Here is a 16,592-nt window from a genome sequence, read left to right on the forward strand (position 1 = left end):
CTCAGGGGACAGCCCAGCACACTCAGGAGATAGCCCAGCACGCTCAGGGGACAGCCCAACCCAGCACACTCAGGGGACAGCCCAACCCAGCACACTCAGGGGACAGCTCAGGCCAGCATACTCAGGCAACCGCTCAGGCCAGCACACTCAGGGGACAGCCCAGCCCAGCCCAGCACACTCAGGAGACAGCCCAGCACACTCAGGGGACAGCCCAGCCCAGCACACTCAGGGGACAGCCCAGCACACTCAGGGGACAGCCCGGTCCAGCACACTCGGAGAACAACCTTCCTTCCTTGTGGATGTGGAGCACCCACCCACCTCAAAGCATCATCGTAAGCACATGGGCTGTTCCAGGCATCCACTTGCCTATGCCAGCACCAATGCCACGCTGTCTTAGAGGCAGGCGTCCCACATGATTCTTCTCTGAAACTCACTTAGCTCTGCTTGGCTCTCTGGCCTTCCACGTGGACTTTTGGACCAGCCGGCCAAATCCCACGAAAAACTCAACTGGGATTGAGAAAGGCTGTTTGCGGAGAATCGACCTCGTTTTTCACTTTTTTTAATTAACCTCATTTTTCAAAACTGACACTTTTCATTCATGAATGTGACATACGTCTCCATCAGTCAAGTCTTCTTTTATGCCCTTTGCAATATTATAATGGCCTGGACACCTTCCATCTGATGTTTTCTACATAGGTATCTTCGTAGGTTTTGAGGCTGCTGTTAATGAGGTATTTTTCTATTATATTTCAACTTGGTTTCTACTGATGTAAACATGTGCTATTGTTTTTCCTTCATCAACCTCGTCTCCAACAATATTACTGAACTCTCTCATTAGTTCAAATAACAGAGTCAAAAATTCTCTTGGTTTTTACATCTTCGTTTTTTGTTGTTGTTGTTGTTTGCTTGCTTTTGAGACAGAGTGTTGCTCTGTCGCCCAGGCTGGAATGCAATGGTGTGATCTCGGCTCACTATAACCTCCGCCTCCCAGGTTCAAGCCATTCTCCTGCCTCAGCCTCCCGAGTACCTGGGATTACAGGTGCCCACCACCCCCCCCCCACCCGGGTAATTTTTGTATTTTTAGTAGAGACGGGGTTTCACCATGTTGGCCAGGCTGGTCTTGAACTCCCAACCACAGGTGATCTGCCCGCCTCAGCCTCCCAAAATGCTGGGAATACAGGCATGAGCCACCATGCCCAGCCAGTTGGCTTTTACATCTTGATAATCATATTATATGAAATAAGGGCCAGGTACAATGGCTTACACCTGTAATCCCAGCTCTTTGGGAGGTCGAGGCAGGCAGATCACTTGAGCCCAGGAGTTCAAGGCCAGTCTGGGCAACATAGCAAAATCCTGTCTCTACAAAAAATAAATAAAAATGAAACAAATCAGGACAGTTTTGTTTCCCAATGCTGGTCTTCATTTCTCCTTGCTCTTGTCTCACGGCCTTGGTGAAGCCTCCAGCACCCCCATAGAGGGAAGGCACAGCCGTCGCCAACATCTCCCGTGTCCGCTGGCCTCTGTGGGAGTGATTCTCAAGTCCCAGCAAGGGGAGGGGTCCAATGTGTGCTGTAGTTTCTGGGCAGATGTTTCTAAACAGGTTAAGACGGCTTCCTTCTAGTCTGAGCTTGCTCTTTTTATAATAGCCAGTTGAGACACGCTGTTGACTCCCATCAGACACCTGCCTGCACCTAAGATCCTTCCGTTTTTAAATCCTCCACACGTCTCTGGCACCCTCTCCTGCCTGGTGGTGGTACTGCAGCCCCAGGGACTCGGTGAGCAGAGCCAGAACCTCTCAGGGGACTGGGACACGGACAAGACCCTCGGTCTCCCGTCCCCACACCGTGACCACGGAGGCAATAGCTGCTCCCGCAGCCTAGGCCCTGGAGTGAGCGGATGTGGAGGAGGGCACCAGCCACACAGCCACAAACGGAGCATGAACCAGACAGAACCCTGCTGCCGTGAACCACCAAGACTCGGGGCCAGGTGCAGTGGCTCACACCTATAATCCCAGCATTTTGGGAGGCCGAGGCGGGCAGATCACCTGAGGTCAGGAGTTCGAGACCAGCCTGGCCAACATGGTGAACTCTCATCTCTACTAAAAATACAAAATTAGCTGGGCGTGGTGGTGGGCGCCTGTAATCCCAGCTACTCAAGAGGCTGAGACAGGAGAACCGCTTGAACCGGGGAGGCGGAGGTTGCAGTGAGCTGATATCACACCACTGCACTCTAGCCTGGGTGACAGAGCGAGAATCTGTCTCCAAAAAAAGAAAAAGAAAAAGGGTCTTTGCAGATGTGATTAAATTGAGGACCTCACGAGATCAGCCTGGATTATCGGGTGGGCCCTAAATCCAACGACCAATGTCCTTAGAAGAGACGCAAAGGGAGAAACGCCCAGGAGAAGCCCCGCGGAGACGGAGGCAGGGTGTGGGCGATGCAACCACAAGCCAAGGAACGCCCAGAGCCACCTGCAGCTGGAAGGGCCGAAAGCATCCTCCCAGAGGCTGAGCGGCCGTGTGGCACCGCCACGCCTTCGCCTCAGATTCCGACCTCCGGGACTGCGGGAGAGAGCTTTCCTGTGGCTTTTGGCCCCCGGTTTGTGGTGATTTGCTGGTGCAGCCCGGAGCACCCGACAGCCAGGCGTATGGCTTGTTTCAGCCCAGGGAACAACAGCAAGTCTCACCTGCGGGCAAGGGAGGAGTGCGCGCTGGGGCCTTCCGTCTGCTCCCAGAAACAGGGAGGCCGCTGTGGGAACAGAACAGCCAGCTTCTTCCAGAGAATGCGAGAACTTGGCCCCAACCCGTGCAGCTACTCCAAGGGGGTGGCGGGCTGCCCACCTGGCTGGCTGGCTCCCTATCTCGTCTGCTCTAGGCTTAGCCCACTGTGGGTAGCCCGGGGAAACAGGCAGCCCCTGCCCCAGGTCACCCCTAGGGAGACCCAGGAGGACCCAGCTGGGGGAATGAGCTATGTGAGGAAGAGGAGGGCGCTGGGGATAAAGTCGGGGGCTGCACAGCGACTGGACAGGGTGGAGGGGAGCCCCTGCCTCTCCCTGCCCCTCCATTGGCACCAACCCTGCCTCCACCTGAAGGGGCAGCTCCCTCCCCACCCTCAACACCTGCACTGGAGTTCTGGACACAGAGAACCCAAAGGGAAGATCCTGAGTGGGCAGATGGGGCGGGGCCTGTCTTAGGAAAGGGGCGGGGCCTCCTCTGGGGAAGGGGTGGGGCCTGCTCTGGGGAAGGGGTGGGTCTGTCCTAGGAAAGGGGTGGGGCCTGCTCTGGGGAAGGGGAGGGGCCCATCCTAGGAAAGGAGTGCGGCCTACTCTGGGAAGGGGCAGGGCTGTCTGGGGAAGGACTGGGGTCAGGACTCATGCTCTCCTGAGCTTCCCGGGTAGCCTCTGCTTTAAAGGGCACAGCAGGGAAGAGCAGGCAGGGGCCTAGCCTACCCGTGTCCACGCTGCATCACCAGGGGAACCCCCTCTTCACAACTGCAAGCTGGGAGACAGGTGAGGAAGCTGGAGGGAGCCTGACCACCTCTTCCTTACCAGGTCTCTGGCCGCAGGGCCTCCACCCCGCCCTGCCCATTTCCTGGCCTGTGCGGGGACTGCTGGGCCCAGGGGGCACAGCCAGGCAGAGATGTGATAGGTTTGGGGGGTGGGCCAGAAACAGGCCATGCTCGAAATGACCCAAGGATGGCTCTGGGGTTCATGCTGACCGCTTCATGGAAGGGCCAGTTCTGAAGCACCCAGAATCCCCACGTGGCTATGCCAGAGGCTCTGGGGTGGCCTCAGGGGCTCCGTGGCAGGCCCAGGCCAACTGACCGCCCAGGAGGTCCCTAGGCCTAGACAGTGTGGGCTCCTGGGAACACCAGAGGGGATGAGCAGGTCCTTTGGGGGGCTGTCCTGGGCCAAGTGGGGCAGTTGAAAGACCCCAGGCCCGAGCGGGCTCCAGGACCCAGGGTGGCGCTGATGAGCTGGGATGTCCCAACTGGCTTCAGACCCCAGAGTTGCTGCTCAACCGTGACCCTCCCTGGGGTCAGATGGGGGAGAGGGCAACTAGGGGAGGGCAGTGGCCTCAGCCCCCTGCCAGGAGCCAAGCTCAGTTGCTCATGCTTGTAATCCTGGTACTTTGGGAGGCTGAGGTGGGAGGATCACTTGAACCCAGGAAGGAGTTTGAGACCAGCCCGGGCATCATAGCGAGACCCTGTCTCTACAAAACAAACAAAACTATGCAAAAATCACATGCATGTTACTGTAGTAAAACATAGGATTGTTTTGAAAGATAAGAACAAAAAGCAAGCTCTTAAAAATTAGCCAGTCATGGTGCCACATGCTTGTATAGCTATTTGGGAGGCAGGACAGCAGGAGGTGGGACCTGTTGCACCCTGAGGACCCGTCACACCTGAGGACCCGTCACGCCTGGGGACTCGTCACGCCCTGGGGACCCGTCATGCCCTGGGGACCCGTCACACCCTGGGGACCCGTCACGCCCTGAGGACCTGTCACACCCTGGGGACCCATCACACCTGGGGACCCGTCACGACCTGAGGACCTGTCACGCCCTGAGGACCCATTGCGCCCTGAGGACCCATCACACCTGGGGACCCGTCACACCCTGGGGACCCGTCACGCCCTGGGGACCTGTCACGCCCTGAGGACCCGTTGCGCCCTGGCTTTGGAAGTGTGGAGCCCAGCCCAGGTGTCTGCCCTCTTGAGGGTTTCGTCGCGTGTGAGGGGTGTGGCATCGTCACATGTGAGGCGTGTGGCACAGCCTTGTGGTCTGGGGACAAATGTCCTCCCCTTTGACCTCAGAGGATGCTTGAGGTTGGATAACTGTGCTCAGGGGCCTCGGCCTCCCCACACACATCTGCTGCCTTTGACAGGAGACACCAGGCACCTGCTCTGGGCCAAGCAGCCTCCGTGGGCTGCACCCAGAAGGCCGGGGGCTCAGCTCTCCAACACGAGTGGGCACTGTGCCCAGGGTCCACAGCCAGTGTCCCCTGTCCAGCTGGGTCCGCGGAACCAACCAGAACTTCTGCAGGTTTGAAGGTGTTGGCGGCTCTGCCTGGCAGCTCCCCAAAGCCCTGATGGGGCCACCAGGTCCTGGCCACCTTCTGTCACTATGCAGCAGGAGCTGACGGTGACCTGAGGACTAAGACCTTCTCCATTTTCCCAGTGTAGAGACCCAGGACGAGGCGCATCTCACATACACACGGCACATGCAGACACGTGTGCACACAAGCAAATGCTCACACGCTCATGCACACAAACACACGTGCGTGCACACACACATCACATACACGGCACATGCAGACACGTGTGCACACAATCAAATGCTCACATGTGCATGCACATACACGCATGCACACACACACACACCGCCTCCCCAGGGCCACCCGACCGCCGGGGCTACACACTCACACACACACACACCCTCTCCCCAGGGCCACCTGACCCTCGGGGTTACACACACACCCACACACACACACACACACACAGACACCCTCCCCAGGGCCACCTGACCCTCGGGGCTACACACACACACACAAATCCCCTCCCCAGGGCCACCTGACCCTCAGGGCTACACAAAGGCCCCACCAACCGTGGAAAGCCTGGGAGATGGCTGTGAAGGAACCCAGGGCTCTTTTCACAGATTCAGGGCCGGGGGATTCCTACAAGGGAATCTGACCACATTTCGACAGCCCCATGGGGGTTTTGCCCAGGGTAAGAATGGGGAGCGGAGGGCAGGCAGCCCCCATGTCCCCTCTGCATTTGGTACAATGGATTTGCCAACCACGTGGCGTGTGTGTGCTGTCCCCGTGTCCTGCATGCAGAGCCTGGTGGCCTCCGCCATGCACAGTGGCCAAGTCGCACCCCTGCAGCACCAACCTAAACCACACAGTGCAGCATGTCTCCCTGAGTTTATTATTGGAAAGCAAGGATTGAACAAAGACTCAGACAATAAATATCTGAAGAGAGGAAGCCGAGCTTAGGAGGCTCAGAGGGTCCGGAGGAGGCAAAGCTGTGGAGGGCAGTGAAGGGGGCTGTGCCCACCCCGCTCACCCGCTCCCCAGATGCCTGGGAGAGCGCCGGGCCCGGCGGGAGGTGCCGGTGGGGAGCCCGCAGACGGTGTCCTGGCACTGGCAGCTCTCGATGTGGGTGTAGGTGTGTGTCAGCGAGCCGCCATTGGGGCAGCTCAGGACCACCTCACGCTGGCTGGTTTTCTCCTCTTTGCAGCAGGAGCACCTGTGGTCCAGGGTCTGGGCCTCGGCCGAGTACCTGGGGGGAGGGCGGAGTGAGGGGTGACCTCCCGGGGCCAGCGCTGGCCTCTCACCTCCCTGGGGCCTCCACCACCCCCTCCAGGCACACTCCCAGCCTGGGACTCACATGACAAATGTCCCACAGGACCCGGAGCAATGATTCATGAGGACGGTCTTGGTGCAGCCAGCGTACGAAACCTCCGTGGTGACGGGGACGGTGGAGCAGGGCACCCTGGTCTCATTGCGAGGGGTGCCTGGGGAGAGGGGGCAGCGGCTCAGGGCAGGGCCTCCACATCTTCGAGGTGGCTCTCCCTCGCTGCGTCCCCTCCCCAGGCTCGGCCTCAGCCCCCAGCCCTCACTGCCCACCCAGAGGCCATTGTCCAGCCCTTGTGCCCCCCCCCCGCCTACCCCCCAGGCTGTGCCCTGTACTCACAGGTCTTGCAGCATCCATTGGGCATGAGTGTGATGGAGCCCTGGAGGGAAAGGAGAATGAGCCCAGGACCCCCAGACATTCCTGGGGGTGACAGCACCTTCCCACCATGCCGTGGGCAGAGGAAGCTGCTGCAGAAAGCCCCAGGCAAAGCCTCCTGCGGCAGCTCAGACCAGGCCCGAGGCCACCGTCACAGCATTGGGGCCCCGGCCCCCCAGAACACCAGGCACCCCCACTCCCAGCAGCGCACACACAGCCAGGCCCCAGGTGGCCAACTCACAGGGACACAAACGCTGGCGTCGAAGTCGGGGCAGGTGATGTTGGAGATGGACGAGATGAGCTGGTTGTGGATCTTCACGCAGCTGAAGAATGTGCAGTTGTTCTTCGGGTCGCTCTTGAAGTCCCCAGGCTGTGGGGCAGGGAGCTCTGGTGAGGGAGGGCAGCAGGCCCAGCCCCAGCCCGGCCAGGAAGACACCCTGGAGACACCTGGCCGGGGAGGCCTCCTGGCGGAGCCTAGGGCCACAGTACAAGTGACACGGGCGGGGCCCCACATCAGGCGCCAGCCTGGAGCCCACACAACCCTCAAAGGTCTGTCCGTGTTCTAACTCTGAATCTATGAACGTGACCTGCTTGGAAAGGGGGTCTTTGAAGGTGTCATTAAGTGAAGGATCCTAAGATGAGATCATCCTGCCTGGGGGGCCCTAAATCCTTAAAAGGGAGAGGAGAGGCAGACACAGGGAAGGAAACCTCGTGGTCACAGCCAAGGGGCACCTGGAGTGACCAGAGGCTGGGAAGGGTCCTTGCCCAGCGCCTCCGAGGGAGCACAGCCCTGAGGTCCTTTGCTCTTGGATTTCTGGGCTGCAGAACCAGGAGAATCCCTTTCTGCCCGAAGACGCCTGCTCATTTGTCATGGCAGCCCCAGGACGCCCATCACAGCTGAGCCCAGGACTGGGAGGACTCAGCTGGGGGATCCCGGGTGGCCCGCACCTTGCCCTGGGCTCAAGCAACCCGGCCGCGTCGGGGCCAGCAGCGCACACCTACCTTCAGGATGACATGCTGGTTGTCGGGCTGTTTGATGATACAGTGCGTCTGTTCACACTTCTTACAGCACTCCCCAGGGGCCTCCACGAGTTCGAAGCCCTGCGCACACAGACACGCCACTGCAGCTGAACTCCCAGGCTGTACCCCACACCACACAAAGCCTGCGGGGCTGCCGAGACCCCCCACCTGGAGGAGGCCCCAGGCTGGCCAGGTGTCAGGATGGAGAGGTGGGGACAGGGACAGGTTGGCGTTGAAAGGAGGAAAGAAAGGCTCACGACGCAGACATGGGCCCGGGTGCTTGTCTGGGAGGAGGGAAGAGGGCAGGCTGAAGGAGGAGCGTGGCCACTTACAAGGCTGCAGGAGGTGTTGCAGGGCACGTGGGTGCAGGCGATGACATTGAGCAGGGTGCTGTTGTCCACCTTGTCCGTGCACACGCAGTCCTGGCACTTGGAGGAATAAACTGGAGAACCGGGCTTCGGGCACAGAGAGAGACGTGAGGCAGGGGCCTCTCCAGCACCCCAGCCAGCCCAAGAGCCTGCCAGGACCCCCACACTGCAGCTGACCTCCTCCCCTCCTCCCCCTCACCCAGCCCAGGGCTCACCTGGTACTCAGCATTCCCGTGAACGCACACCCCCTTGGACTCTTGGGAGAAAGAACGGAGAAGGCCGTTCGTTGGAGACTGCCCCGGGGTGGCCACCTGGCCAGACCCCCACTCCCGGTGCACACCCAGTGGATGGAGCGAGCACTCAGGGCTGGGGTGGGTGCATCAGCCAAGCATGCAGCCATCTGTGTCCCCAGAATCTGAGACCCCCAGGAGGGAGCCGATCCCCTTACAGCCACCCCACCCCGGGCGGCAGCCTCCTCCCTGCCCTGCCCACCAGCCCTGCTTACCACACCAGTAGAAGGGACAGCACCTTCCAGGCACCATCTTGCTCTTCACTTCGAATCCCAGCGGGCACATGGGAGGCTTCTCTTTGCACAGGCTGGTGTTACACTCTGAAGACGGTGCGCACGCGGCCGTGAGGGTGGCTCCTCCCAGGCAAAGCCCCCGGGGCCACTGCACAGGGTCGGGCCTCCAGCACCTCCAAGGGTCCCTTCCCCACCCAGGTCAGGCCCTGCAGCCGGGATGCCTGGACTGGGCCCAGCGGCCCCCTCCAAGCCCTCTCAAGGGGCACAGCAGAGGCCCCCAAGCCAGCTGTTTCCTCACTTGCCAAGGAGGGGACAGCAGGCAGCCCAGCCTACAGGGATGTATGCACCCCGAGAGGTGGTGTGGGCCCCAGGGGATGGCCTTACTGCAGACGGTAATGTTGCAGCAGGTGTCGGCGGGGTTGACCTCCGTGACGAGGTAGGTGCCGTCTTCCGCGCAGTGGGTAACAGGCTTCTGGCTGCACCTCTTGGGCTGGCAGACGATGCCACTTCCACCCTCCAGGCAGACACAGTTCTTGCAGTCAAACTCAAAGCGCTCCCCAAACTGCAGGGAAAGAAGGGTGAGTAGAGAGGACAGGAGGCACCAGGCAGGCCCTGCCTCACCACAGCCCCGGGGCTGCAGCTGTGGTCAGCGGGGAGAAACAGCTACCCTGAGCAGAGTGCTGAGGGATCCTGGGGGAAAACCATGTCCCTCCTCACTTCTGAGCACACCAGGCAGGTTCTGGGATAGGACAGTAGCTGCTCATTCACTGATATCACAAAGCCATGACCTGCTCACCAGCATCTGCCAGCAGGGACTTGGCACGTGGCAAATTCTCCACTCAGGCCTCTCAGGTTTGTGCAGAATTTAGCTAAGGAATCAGCCACATGGCTGCTACCACAGGTAGGAGGCATGGGCAGCACAGAGGTGGCCAAGATGTCATGTCAGAGCTTCTAGACAGAGTATCATATGACCAATGGGTGGTGAATGGAGGGAGGGAGAATGGATGGATAAATGGGTGGATGGTGGGTGGATGGATGGATGGGTGGGTGGATGGGTGGGTGGATGGGTGGATGGATGGGAGGGTGGATGGTAGATGGATGGTGGGTGGATGGATGGATGGATGGATGGATGGTGGATGGTTGGGTGGATGGATGGGTGGGTGGATGGGTGGATAGGTGGGTGGATGGTAGACAGATGGTGGATGGATGGATGGATGGATAGGTGGGTGGGTGGATGGTGGATGATGGGTGGATGGATGGATGGTGGATGGTTGGGTGGATGGTGGATGGTAGATGGATGGTGGATGGATGGATGGGTAGGTGGATAGATGAGTGGGTGGGTGGGTAGGTGGATAGATGAGTGGGTGGGTGGGTGGGTGCATAGATGAGTGGGTGATGACTAGGTAGGTGGAAGGATGGATGGAGGGGTAAGTGAGTGGGTAGATGGGTGCATAGGTGGATGAGTGGGTGGGTGGAAGGATGGGTGGGTGAGTGGGTGGTGTCCCTGCCAACTCAGCCATCCAGGACTTAGGTGACCTCATTCCTCAATCTTTGAGGCTTCAGGTTTTCATGTCCATCCCTCACTCCCCAGAATTCAGAATTTGTGGGAGGATCCCCCAGCAACACGGTGAGGCCTACCTCTCTGGGCACGTTGTCAGGTCCCACACAGCCTAGGAAGAGGGAAGAAACCAGTTGTGTTAGCAGAGTCCTTGTGCAGCAGGGAGCGGGGTGGGGGTGGTCAGCCTCCTGGTCGCAGCCTCCGTGGACACCCAGGAGGAGGCGGGAGGGAGGCAGGAGGGGACGGTTTGAGTGAGTGGCCTACCGCAGGTCTTCACGCAGACATCAAAGCCAGGGGCGTAGTTCATGGTGCCCTCAGGACAGAAGCAGCCTTCCACCAGGACTGTGTTGTTCTGCTGGGAGGAGCTGGGGGCGGGAGGGCATTGTCAGACAGGTGAGGTGGGGCTGGGGAGCTGGCAGGTGGGACTGCTACACCCAGATGATGGCACCCTCCGCACTGCAGAGGGGGAGCCCACGGTCCTGGTGGACCCTCAAACAACATACCTGGATTTGCACGTGGGCTCTTCTGCAGGGCCACAGGCCTGGTACTCCCTGTGAGATGGGCACTCCACCACTGTGGGACAGGGGCAGGGGTCAGAGGGCTGCCTCATGTCAGATGGAGGAGCCTCGACCCCCTTGAGTGACAGCTGCCCAGTGCCCCACACATGGAGGAGGGCGGCCAGCTGCCTGGGCATCAACCTCTGCCCTCACGGTTGTCCCGAGCCGGGTGGTGGGCCCCCAGTTGCGTTTAGCAACACTGGCAGAAGCCCCAGCACCTCAGCCCCTCCAGCCTGGCCTTCCCCACCCCATGGCCCCAGCCCTGGTCTCACACCCACCATCTCTGTGTCCCTGGCCGCAGCCCACCTAGGTCTAGCTTCAGGCTCGGCACAGCACCCGGCAGAGCCTAGAGACCACGTCTGGCTTGCAGGCCCCCAGCTCCAGGGCAGGGGCAGATGGGCACTTACAGCAGGCCCCATGCGTGTGGTTCCGCCAGTCAAGGCAGATGTGCTGCTGGGCGCAGAGGGCTGCGTAGGCCTGCAGACTGGCGCACTCCAGGCTCGAGCCCGGCACGAAGCAGCTGTCGAACACGCAGGCATCGTAGTAGTGCTGCGGGGGCACCAGCGCATGGCACTGTGCAAACAGGCTGCGCAGGGAGAGGCACAGGTCACACTCAGGTGGCACCTGCCTCTCCCCCACTCCCTACCCCAGCATCTCTGCCCAGACTGTCCTCCTGGAGTCCAGCACCTGCCAGAGAGGTGCCTGTGGCTGATGGAGGGTCAAGGGACAGGACAGACAGCGGACAGCTCAGGGACAGACCAAGGGATGGGTGAGCAAGGTGGCTCTGCAGTCCGGCTCCCAGAGATAGAAGCCACGTCTATGTGGTGATCAACTTCAGGACCCCCTCCAGCAACCCTGGCAGATGGACACCCAGCCTGTACGTGGCCCCTATACTTCCAGGGACAGGGGCCTGGAAGGATGCTGACTCCCAGTGACTGCCAGCGTTAGGAGCACCCCCTCTCTGTCAAAGCCCAAATCTGCCCTCCCAACATCAGCCCTGAGCTCTGTCCTGGGTTGACTGGTCTCCTCCGGACCTCACACTCGGCCAGCCCTGCACCTTCCCAGGAGCCAGGAGAGACTGTGGAGTTCAATAAAGGCACAGGCATGCCAGATGTGGCAGCTCAACCCTGTGGAACCCAAGGGCCCGGGTCCTGGACCCCACGGCGACCTAGCGCCTGATCCTGGCTCCGCGGCATCGTGCCTTCCCAGCCCCAGCGCCAGGCCCCACGCGCTGCCTCCTTCGTCTTTGCAAGAGCTGGGGGCTGGGGCACAGAGGCCCTCAGCCTGTTGGTGTCGTGGCCACAGGCAGGCCCGGGCGGGGTCACCTGTCCTTGATGAGCTGGCAGAGGGGAGATGGGGTGCAGTCCTTGTGTGGGGTCGTTTTGCCGCCCCCCGGCACGCTGATGGCCGGGCGCTTGGTCGTGGAGCTGCTGTGGGGGCAGTGTGGCTTGGAGGGGTCATTCACCACCCACTGGTCGGCCGCAGCCTCACAGTTGGAGACGATCTCCCCGCTGGGCAGAATGCAGTCGTCGGAGGTGGTGTTGGTGCAGGTGCCTGTATCAGTGAGAGAGGCCACGTTGCAGACAGGGTAAGCCCTGCCCTTCTCCAGCCCAGATGCCCGGGACCGGCCAGCCAGGGCCGAGGGCAGAGACCAGGCCAGGCCCCCTCCTGTTGGCTCCTCACAGGGACTGAACCTGGGATGATGGCCACAGCAGCCCCAAGCAGCGGGGCAAGAGGCCCACAGCCGGGCTCATGGGTGTTTACACGCAGCCTCAGCCTCAGCCTGGCCTGGACACCCGCCCTGGGGCAGGACATGGGGGCACAGGGGACAGTGGGAGCCGTGGGGGCCTCGGTGGGCCTCAGGTGCCATGGGGGTCACGGAACTCACCACACTGGCCCTTGGTGTTGTTGCCGAACCGGTGGTAGGGCAGCCTGACGGAGAAGGACAGGCCATTGTAGGAGACGAGGACGCCCAGCTCGGGGATGTCCACCACGTAGTTGATGCCAGACTGGTACACCTCCAGCCCGTACTTCTTGTAGGGCAGCGCCACCGCCTGCCCGTTCACCTGCACCTGCGGCCAACACGCCATGGGAGCTGCAGCTGCCTCGGTCGTCTCCTTGGCAGAGCTCCGGGGCTGCCCCGCCCCGCCTGCTCTCCGACCTACACATGTAGGGAGAGGGCCCTGCCTACCCCCCCTTTCCTGCCCCCTTTCTTGCTTCCACTCCACTGCTCCCAACCAGACCCTGGTCCCATGGGTGAGCCAGTGAAGGAGCTCTCCTGGGAGCACCTGGGGACTGTGGAGCCCCACGTAGGCTCCCGGGGCCTCCTGAGCCTCAGAACCAATGACTCCCTTGCAAGTAGGGGCGTCTCAGCCAAGGGTGTGCAGAGCCCTGTCCCTGACTCTGTCCTCAGGAGGCAGCTTCTGCTGTAGAGACTATGCCCAGCATGGCATGGTGGCATGCGTGCCAGGGCTCGAGGGGCCCAGGACGCACCTGGAGGGCCTGCGGGAAGAGCTGATGTGTCCCGGAGCCAGTCGCCCACCCCACCCCACCTTCCAGCCCGGCTCTAGGAGAGGCTATGCCTGGGCAGCCCCGCAGCCCAGTCCTCTGGCCCCTGGGGAACCGGGGTGCATTGGGGCCCATGTCAGCACCCGCCTCCGTGCCAGCCTCCCGCGGCCACGCTGTGCCTACCTGCACCTGCATGGGCATCATATGCACGGTCTTGATGAGCACCTCCTGGGTCTCGTGGCGTACGATGAGGGTGCGGGGGCAGGACACCTTGTCGTTGGGATCGCAGTGGTAGTTGTCGATGTAAACTCCGAAGTTGTCCACAGAGGGGCTGATCTCCTCCACCAGCACGTAGGTGCAGTTGCCCTGGTAGCTGTAGTAGAGTCCGTCGAAGGTGACATAGTGCGGGTCCCCCCAGCCTGTGCAGTAGCCTGCGAGGGAGCCAGAGTGAGCCATGCCGCCTGTGCCCCTCGGCCAGGGTCGGGTGCAAGGGCTGGGCTGGGGCACAGTCAGGAAGAGCCAGCAGGAAGCTGGGGCCTGAAAACCCCACTCCTGTGCGTGGGCATGGGGACGTCTGAGCTGCACTGGCCCTGGCGCACTCACAGCAGCCCATTCTGCAGGATGGACCAGGGTTCAAACCTCAACTCAGCCCCCTCTTGCCTCAGAAGCACCCTTGTTCCAGGGAGGGGCCCTAACTCCACCAGGCAAGCCCTCCACCTGCCCAGGCCCTCCCCACCCAATGAGGCAAAAGCAGGGCTGTGAGAAGACCCCCAGAAGTCACCCAGCCTCAGCGAACACTGCAGTGGGGTCTGTGCCCAAGGAGACTCAGCCCTTCCACCCCCGGGAGACGGGCCCTGCAGCCCCCACCCATGGAGAGGGCAGGAGATGCGGGGAGGGCCCGGGGGCCCCGGACTCACAGTCGCACTCCCAGTGCCAGCAGCAGCCGTCGGAGTCCACGACGCGCACGGGGTTGAGGCCGTTGGAGCAGGTGGGCATGGGCGGCGGCTCACACTCCACCTTCACGATCTCCACCGTGTTGTTGTACTTGCACGTGGCCATGAAGCAGTCGCACAGCCACCACGTCTCGTTCTCCTGGGGGCGAGAGGCAAGGGACGGTCAGGGGGACTGGCACAGGATGGGGTGGTCTGCGCTCGGGAAGGGCGGGTGCTGAGTCGGGAGGCTGGAGGCCGAGGTGGCTTCCACGGACCTCACTGCAGCCAGCCACCTCGCCAGGCACGGCAGGGCACGGTAAAAACGTGGAGGGCTCGGCAGACCCCACACCCAAGGGTTGCAGGAGGCCTCAGCCCTCAGATGACCAGCAGGAAGTGGTGCCTGGGGCCTCGGCTGCCCGGACATGCTGCGCTCAATGCTGTGGGGACAAAGCCGCCTGCAGCCCACTGACCTGTCTGGGAGGATCAAAGTCTGGGCACGCGGGGGGCTTGGTGCTGGGCGTCGGCTTGGAGGGCGTGGGTGATGGCTTGGAGGGCGTGGGTGATGGCTTGGAAGGCGTGGGCGTGGACTTGGAGGGCGTGGGCGTTGGGGAGGGCGTGGATGGGCAGGACCAGTTGTAGAACTCCAAGGTACAGCTCAGTGAGCAGTTGACGAAATAGCAGGTGTCCCCATGTGTGCCGTTGTACACCTCCTCACCTGCGAAGGGAGACAGACCCATAACCACACCGTCCAGAGGCAGGGCTAGCCACTGGACCCCACGGAGGTCCCCACAGCAGAGGTCCCCACAGAGGCCACCCAAGGGAAGCCGTGTCCTGGACACAGCCACCCTCAACGGCTGCCGCCTCCTGAGACGCTCCCACTGCAATCTCAGCCCTGGCGCCTGACCCATCAGTACATGCCAGGGCCAGCCTTGGCCACCCGAGCACAGGATGTGAACAGCCTGAGTACCTGGTGCATAGTAGGTGTCGTTCAGGACACAGCAGACAAGCACAGAGGAGGGGCTGATCCTCAGGCCTGTGGTCCTGATGATGCTGGGTGTGGAGATTGGGGTCAGCGTGGGGGTCCAGGCACTGGTGGTGGTCGTCTGCACAGTGCTGGGGGTTGGGGCTGAAGATGACCCGGTCGTGGTACCGTGAGTGGGGGTGCCTGTGAGAGCAGGAGACACCAGTGAGGGCTGAGATGTTGCTCATCTCAGATGCCACAGGGTCCCAACTGCCATTCCCCAGCTGCAAGGGAGCCAGACAGCCGACCGGGTGGCAGAACTGGAGGACCAAGGCCTTGCACCCACCTCCCAGGCTCTCAGAGTCACCAGGCAGGGTGGAGCGGCAAGGCCAGTATCACCACAGCCAAGTGTCACGAGAGCCTGCAGGTGACCTGGCGCTCCAGCAGCAACACAGCTTGCTGGCCAAGCCGACTGCCAGCAAGAGGCGTCCAGAAGGCACTGGCTGCGGCACGCCGTCCACCAGGGAAAGGCCCCAAGGAGGGGGTGCAGCCAGAAGCAGGAGGACCCGCAGGCACCTGACTGGCAGCCTCTCTCTGCCCCCCAGCCTTGGTGGGCTCCCACAGCACCACATCACACAGCAGTGGGCCCCTGAAGAAGGCCGTCTTATGGGCGAGTGGGATGGCCTAGGCTCCACTGCCCCGCACTGGCCAGTGTCAGTGGCTTCTGCCCACACAGTAACCAAGCTTGGTAGGCAGGGAGGCACCCAGAATGTGCCTTCAGCCTTCCCGGGACAGTCCTGCCTGGCACAAGGGGAGGAAGAATCATCCCAGGCCAGAGGAACCGAGCGGCTCTGCTTACCTGGAGGGGACGTGGTGGTGCTGGGCAGTGGAGATGGTGTCTGGCCTCCTGTCATGGTCGTGGGTGCCGTGGGTGTGGAGGGTGGGGCCGTGCTGGTTGTCTCAATGGCAGGCGGTAGGGTACTCAGAAGGGTGGTTGACTCCGTGGGAGGGGAAGAGGTGGACCGAGAGGTCTGTGAGGTTGAGGACTCAGGCGGAGGTTTGGATGTCGTCGACTCAACAATGGGTGCTGTGCTTCTGGGGGTGGAAGGCTCCATGCTTGTAGTGGTAGGTGTTGGGGTTGATGTCACCATAGTGGTGGTGGTGATGGGTGTTGGGGTTGGGGTCTGTGTGCTGGTGGGTGTTGGGGTTGGGGTCACCGTAGTGGTGGTGGTGATGGGTGTCGGGGTTGGGGTCTGTGTGCCGGTGGGTGTTGGGGTTGGGGTCACCGTAGTGGTGGTGGTGATGGGTGTCGGGGTTGGGGTCTGTGTGCTGGTGGGTGTTGGGGTTGACGTCACCGTAGTGGTGGTGGTGATGGGTGTCGGGGTTGCGGTCTCTGTGCTGGTGGGTGTTGGGGTTGGGGTCACCGTAGTGGTGGTGG

At 61.5% G+C, this 16,592-nt stretch overlaps 1 protein-coding gene across 1 annotated transcript in view; it reads right to left on the reverse strand.

The window, feature by feature from the left end:
* Positions 1-6,057: 6,057 nt before the first annotated feature.
* LOC116463881 (mucin-2-like) overlaps positions 6,058-16,592 on the reverse strand; it is a 36,880-nt gene continuing 26,345 nt past the window's right edge. The window contains 20 exon segments of the mRNA XM_032147182.2: positions 6,058-6,277; positions 6,386-6,512; positions 6,692-6,731; positions 6,969-7,097; positions 7,730-7,828; positions 8,080-8,202; positions 8,331-8,371; positions 8,621-8,725; positions 9,023-9,200; positions 10,277-10,308; positions 10,461-10,561; positions 10,700-10,769; positions 11,161-11,339; positions 12,079-12,307; positions 12,642-12,825; positions 13,445-13,692; positions 14,179-14,353; positions 14,664-14,908; positions 15,161-15,358; positions 16,014-16,483. Coding sequence (XP_032003073.1) covers positions 6,058-6,277; positions 6,386-6,512; positions 6,692-6,731; positions 6,969-7,097; positions 7,730-7,828; positions 8,080-8,202; positions 8,331-8,371; positions 8,621-8,725; positions 9,023-9,200; positions 10,277-10,308; positions 10,461-10,561; positions 10,700-10,769; positions 11,161-11,339; positions 12,079-12,307; positions 12,642-12,825; positions 13,445-13,692; positions 14,179-14,353; positions 14,664-14,908; positions 15,161-15,358; positions 16,014-16,483 — 3,193 coding nt within the window.

Source organism: Hylobates moloch, unplaced genomic scaffold (assembly GCF_009828535.3).
Source record: "Hylobates moloch isolate HMO894 unplaced genomic scaffold, HMol_V3 SCAFFOLD_74, whole genome shotgun sequence".
NCBI lineage: Eukaryota > Metazoa > Chordata > Mammalia > Primates > Hylobatidae > Hylobates > Hylobates moloch.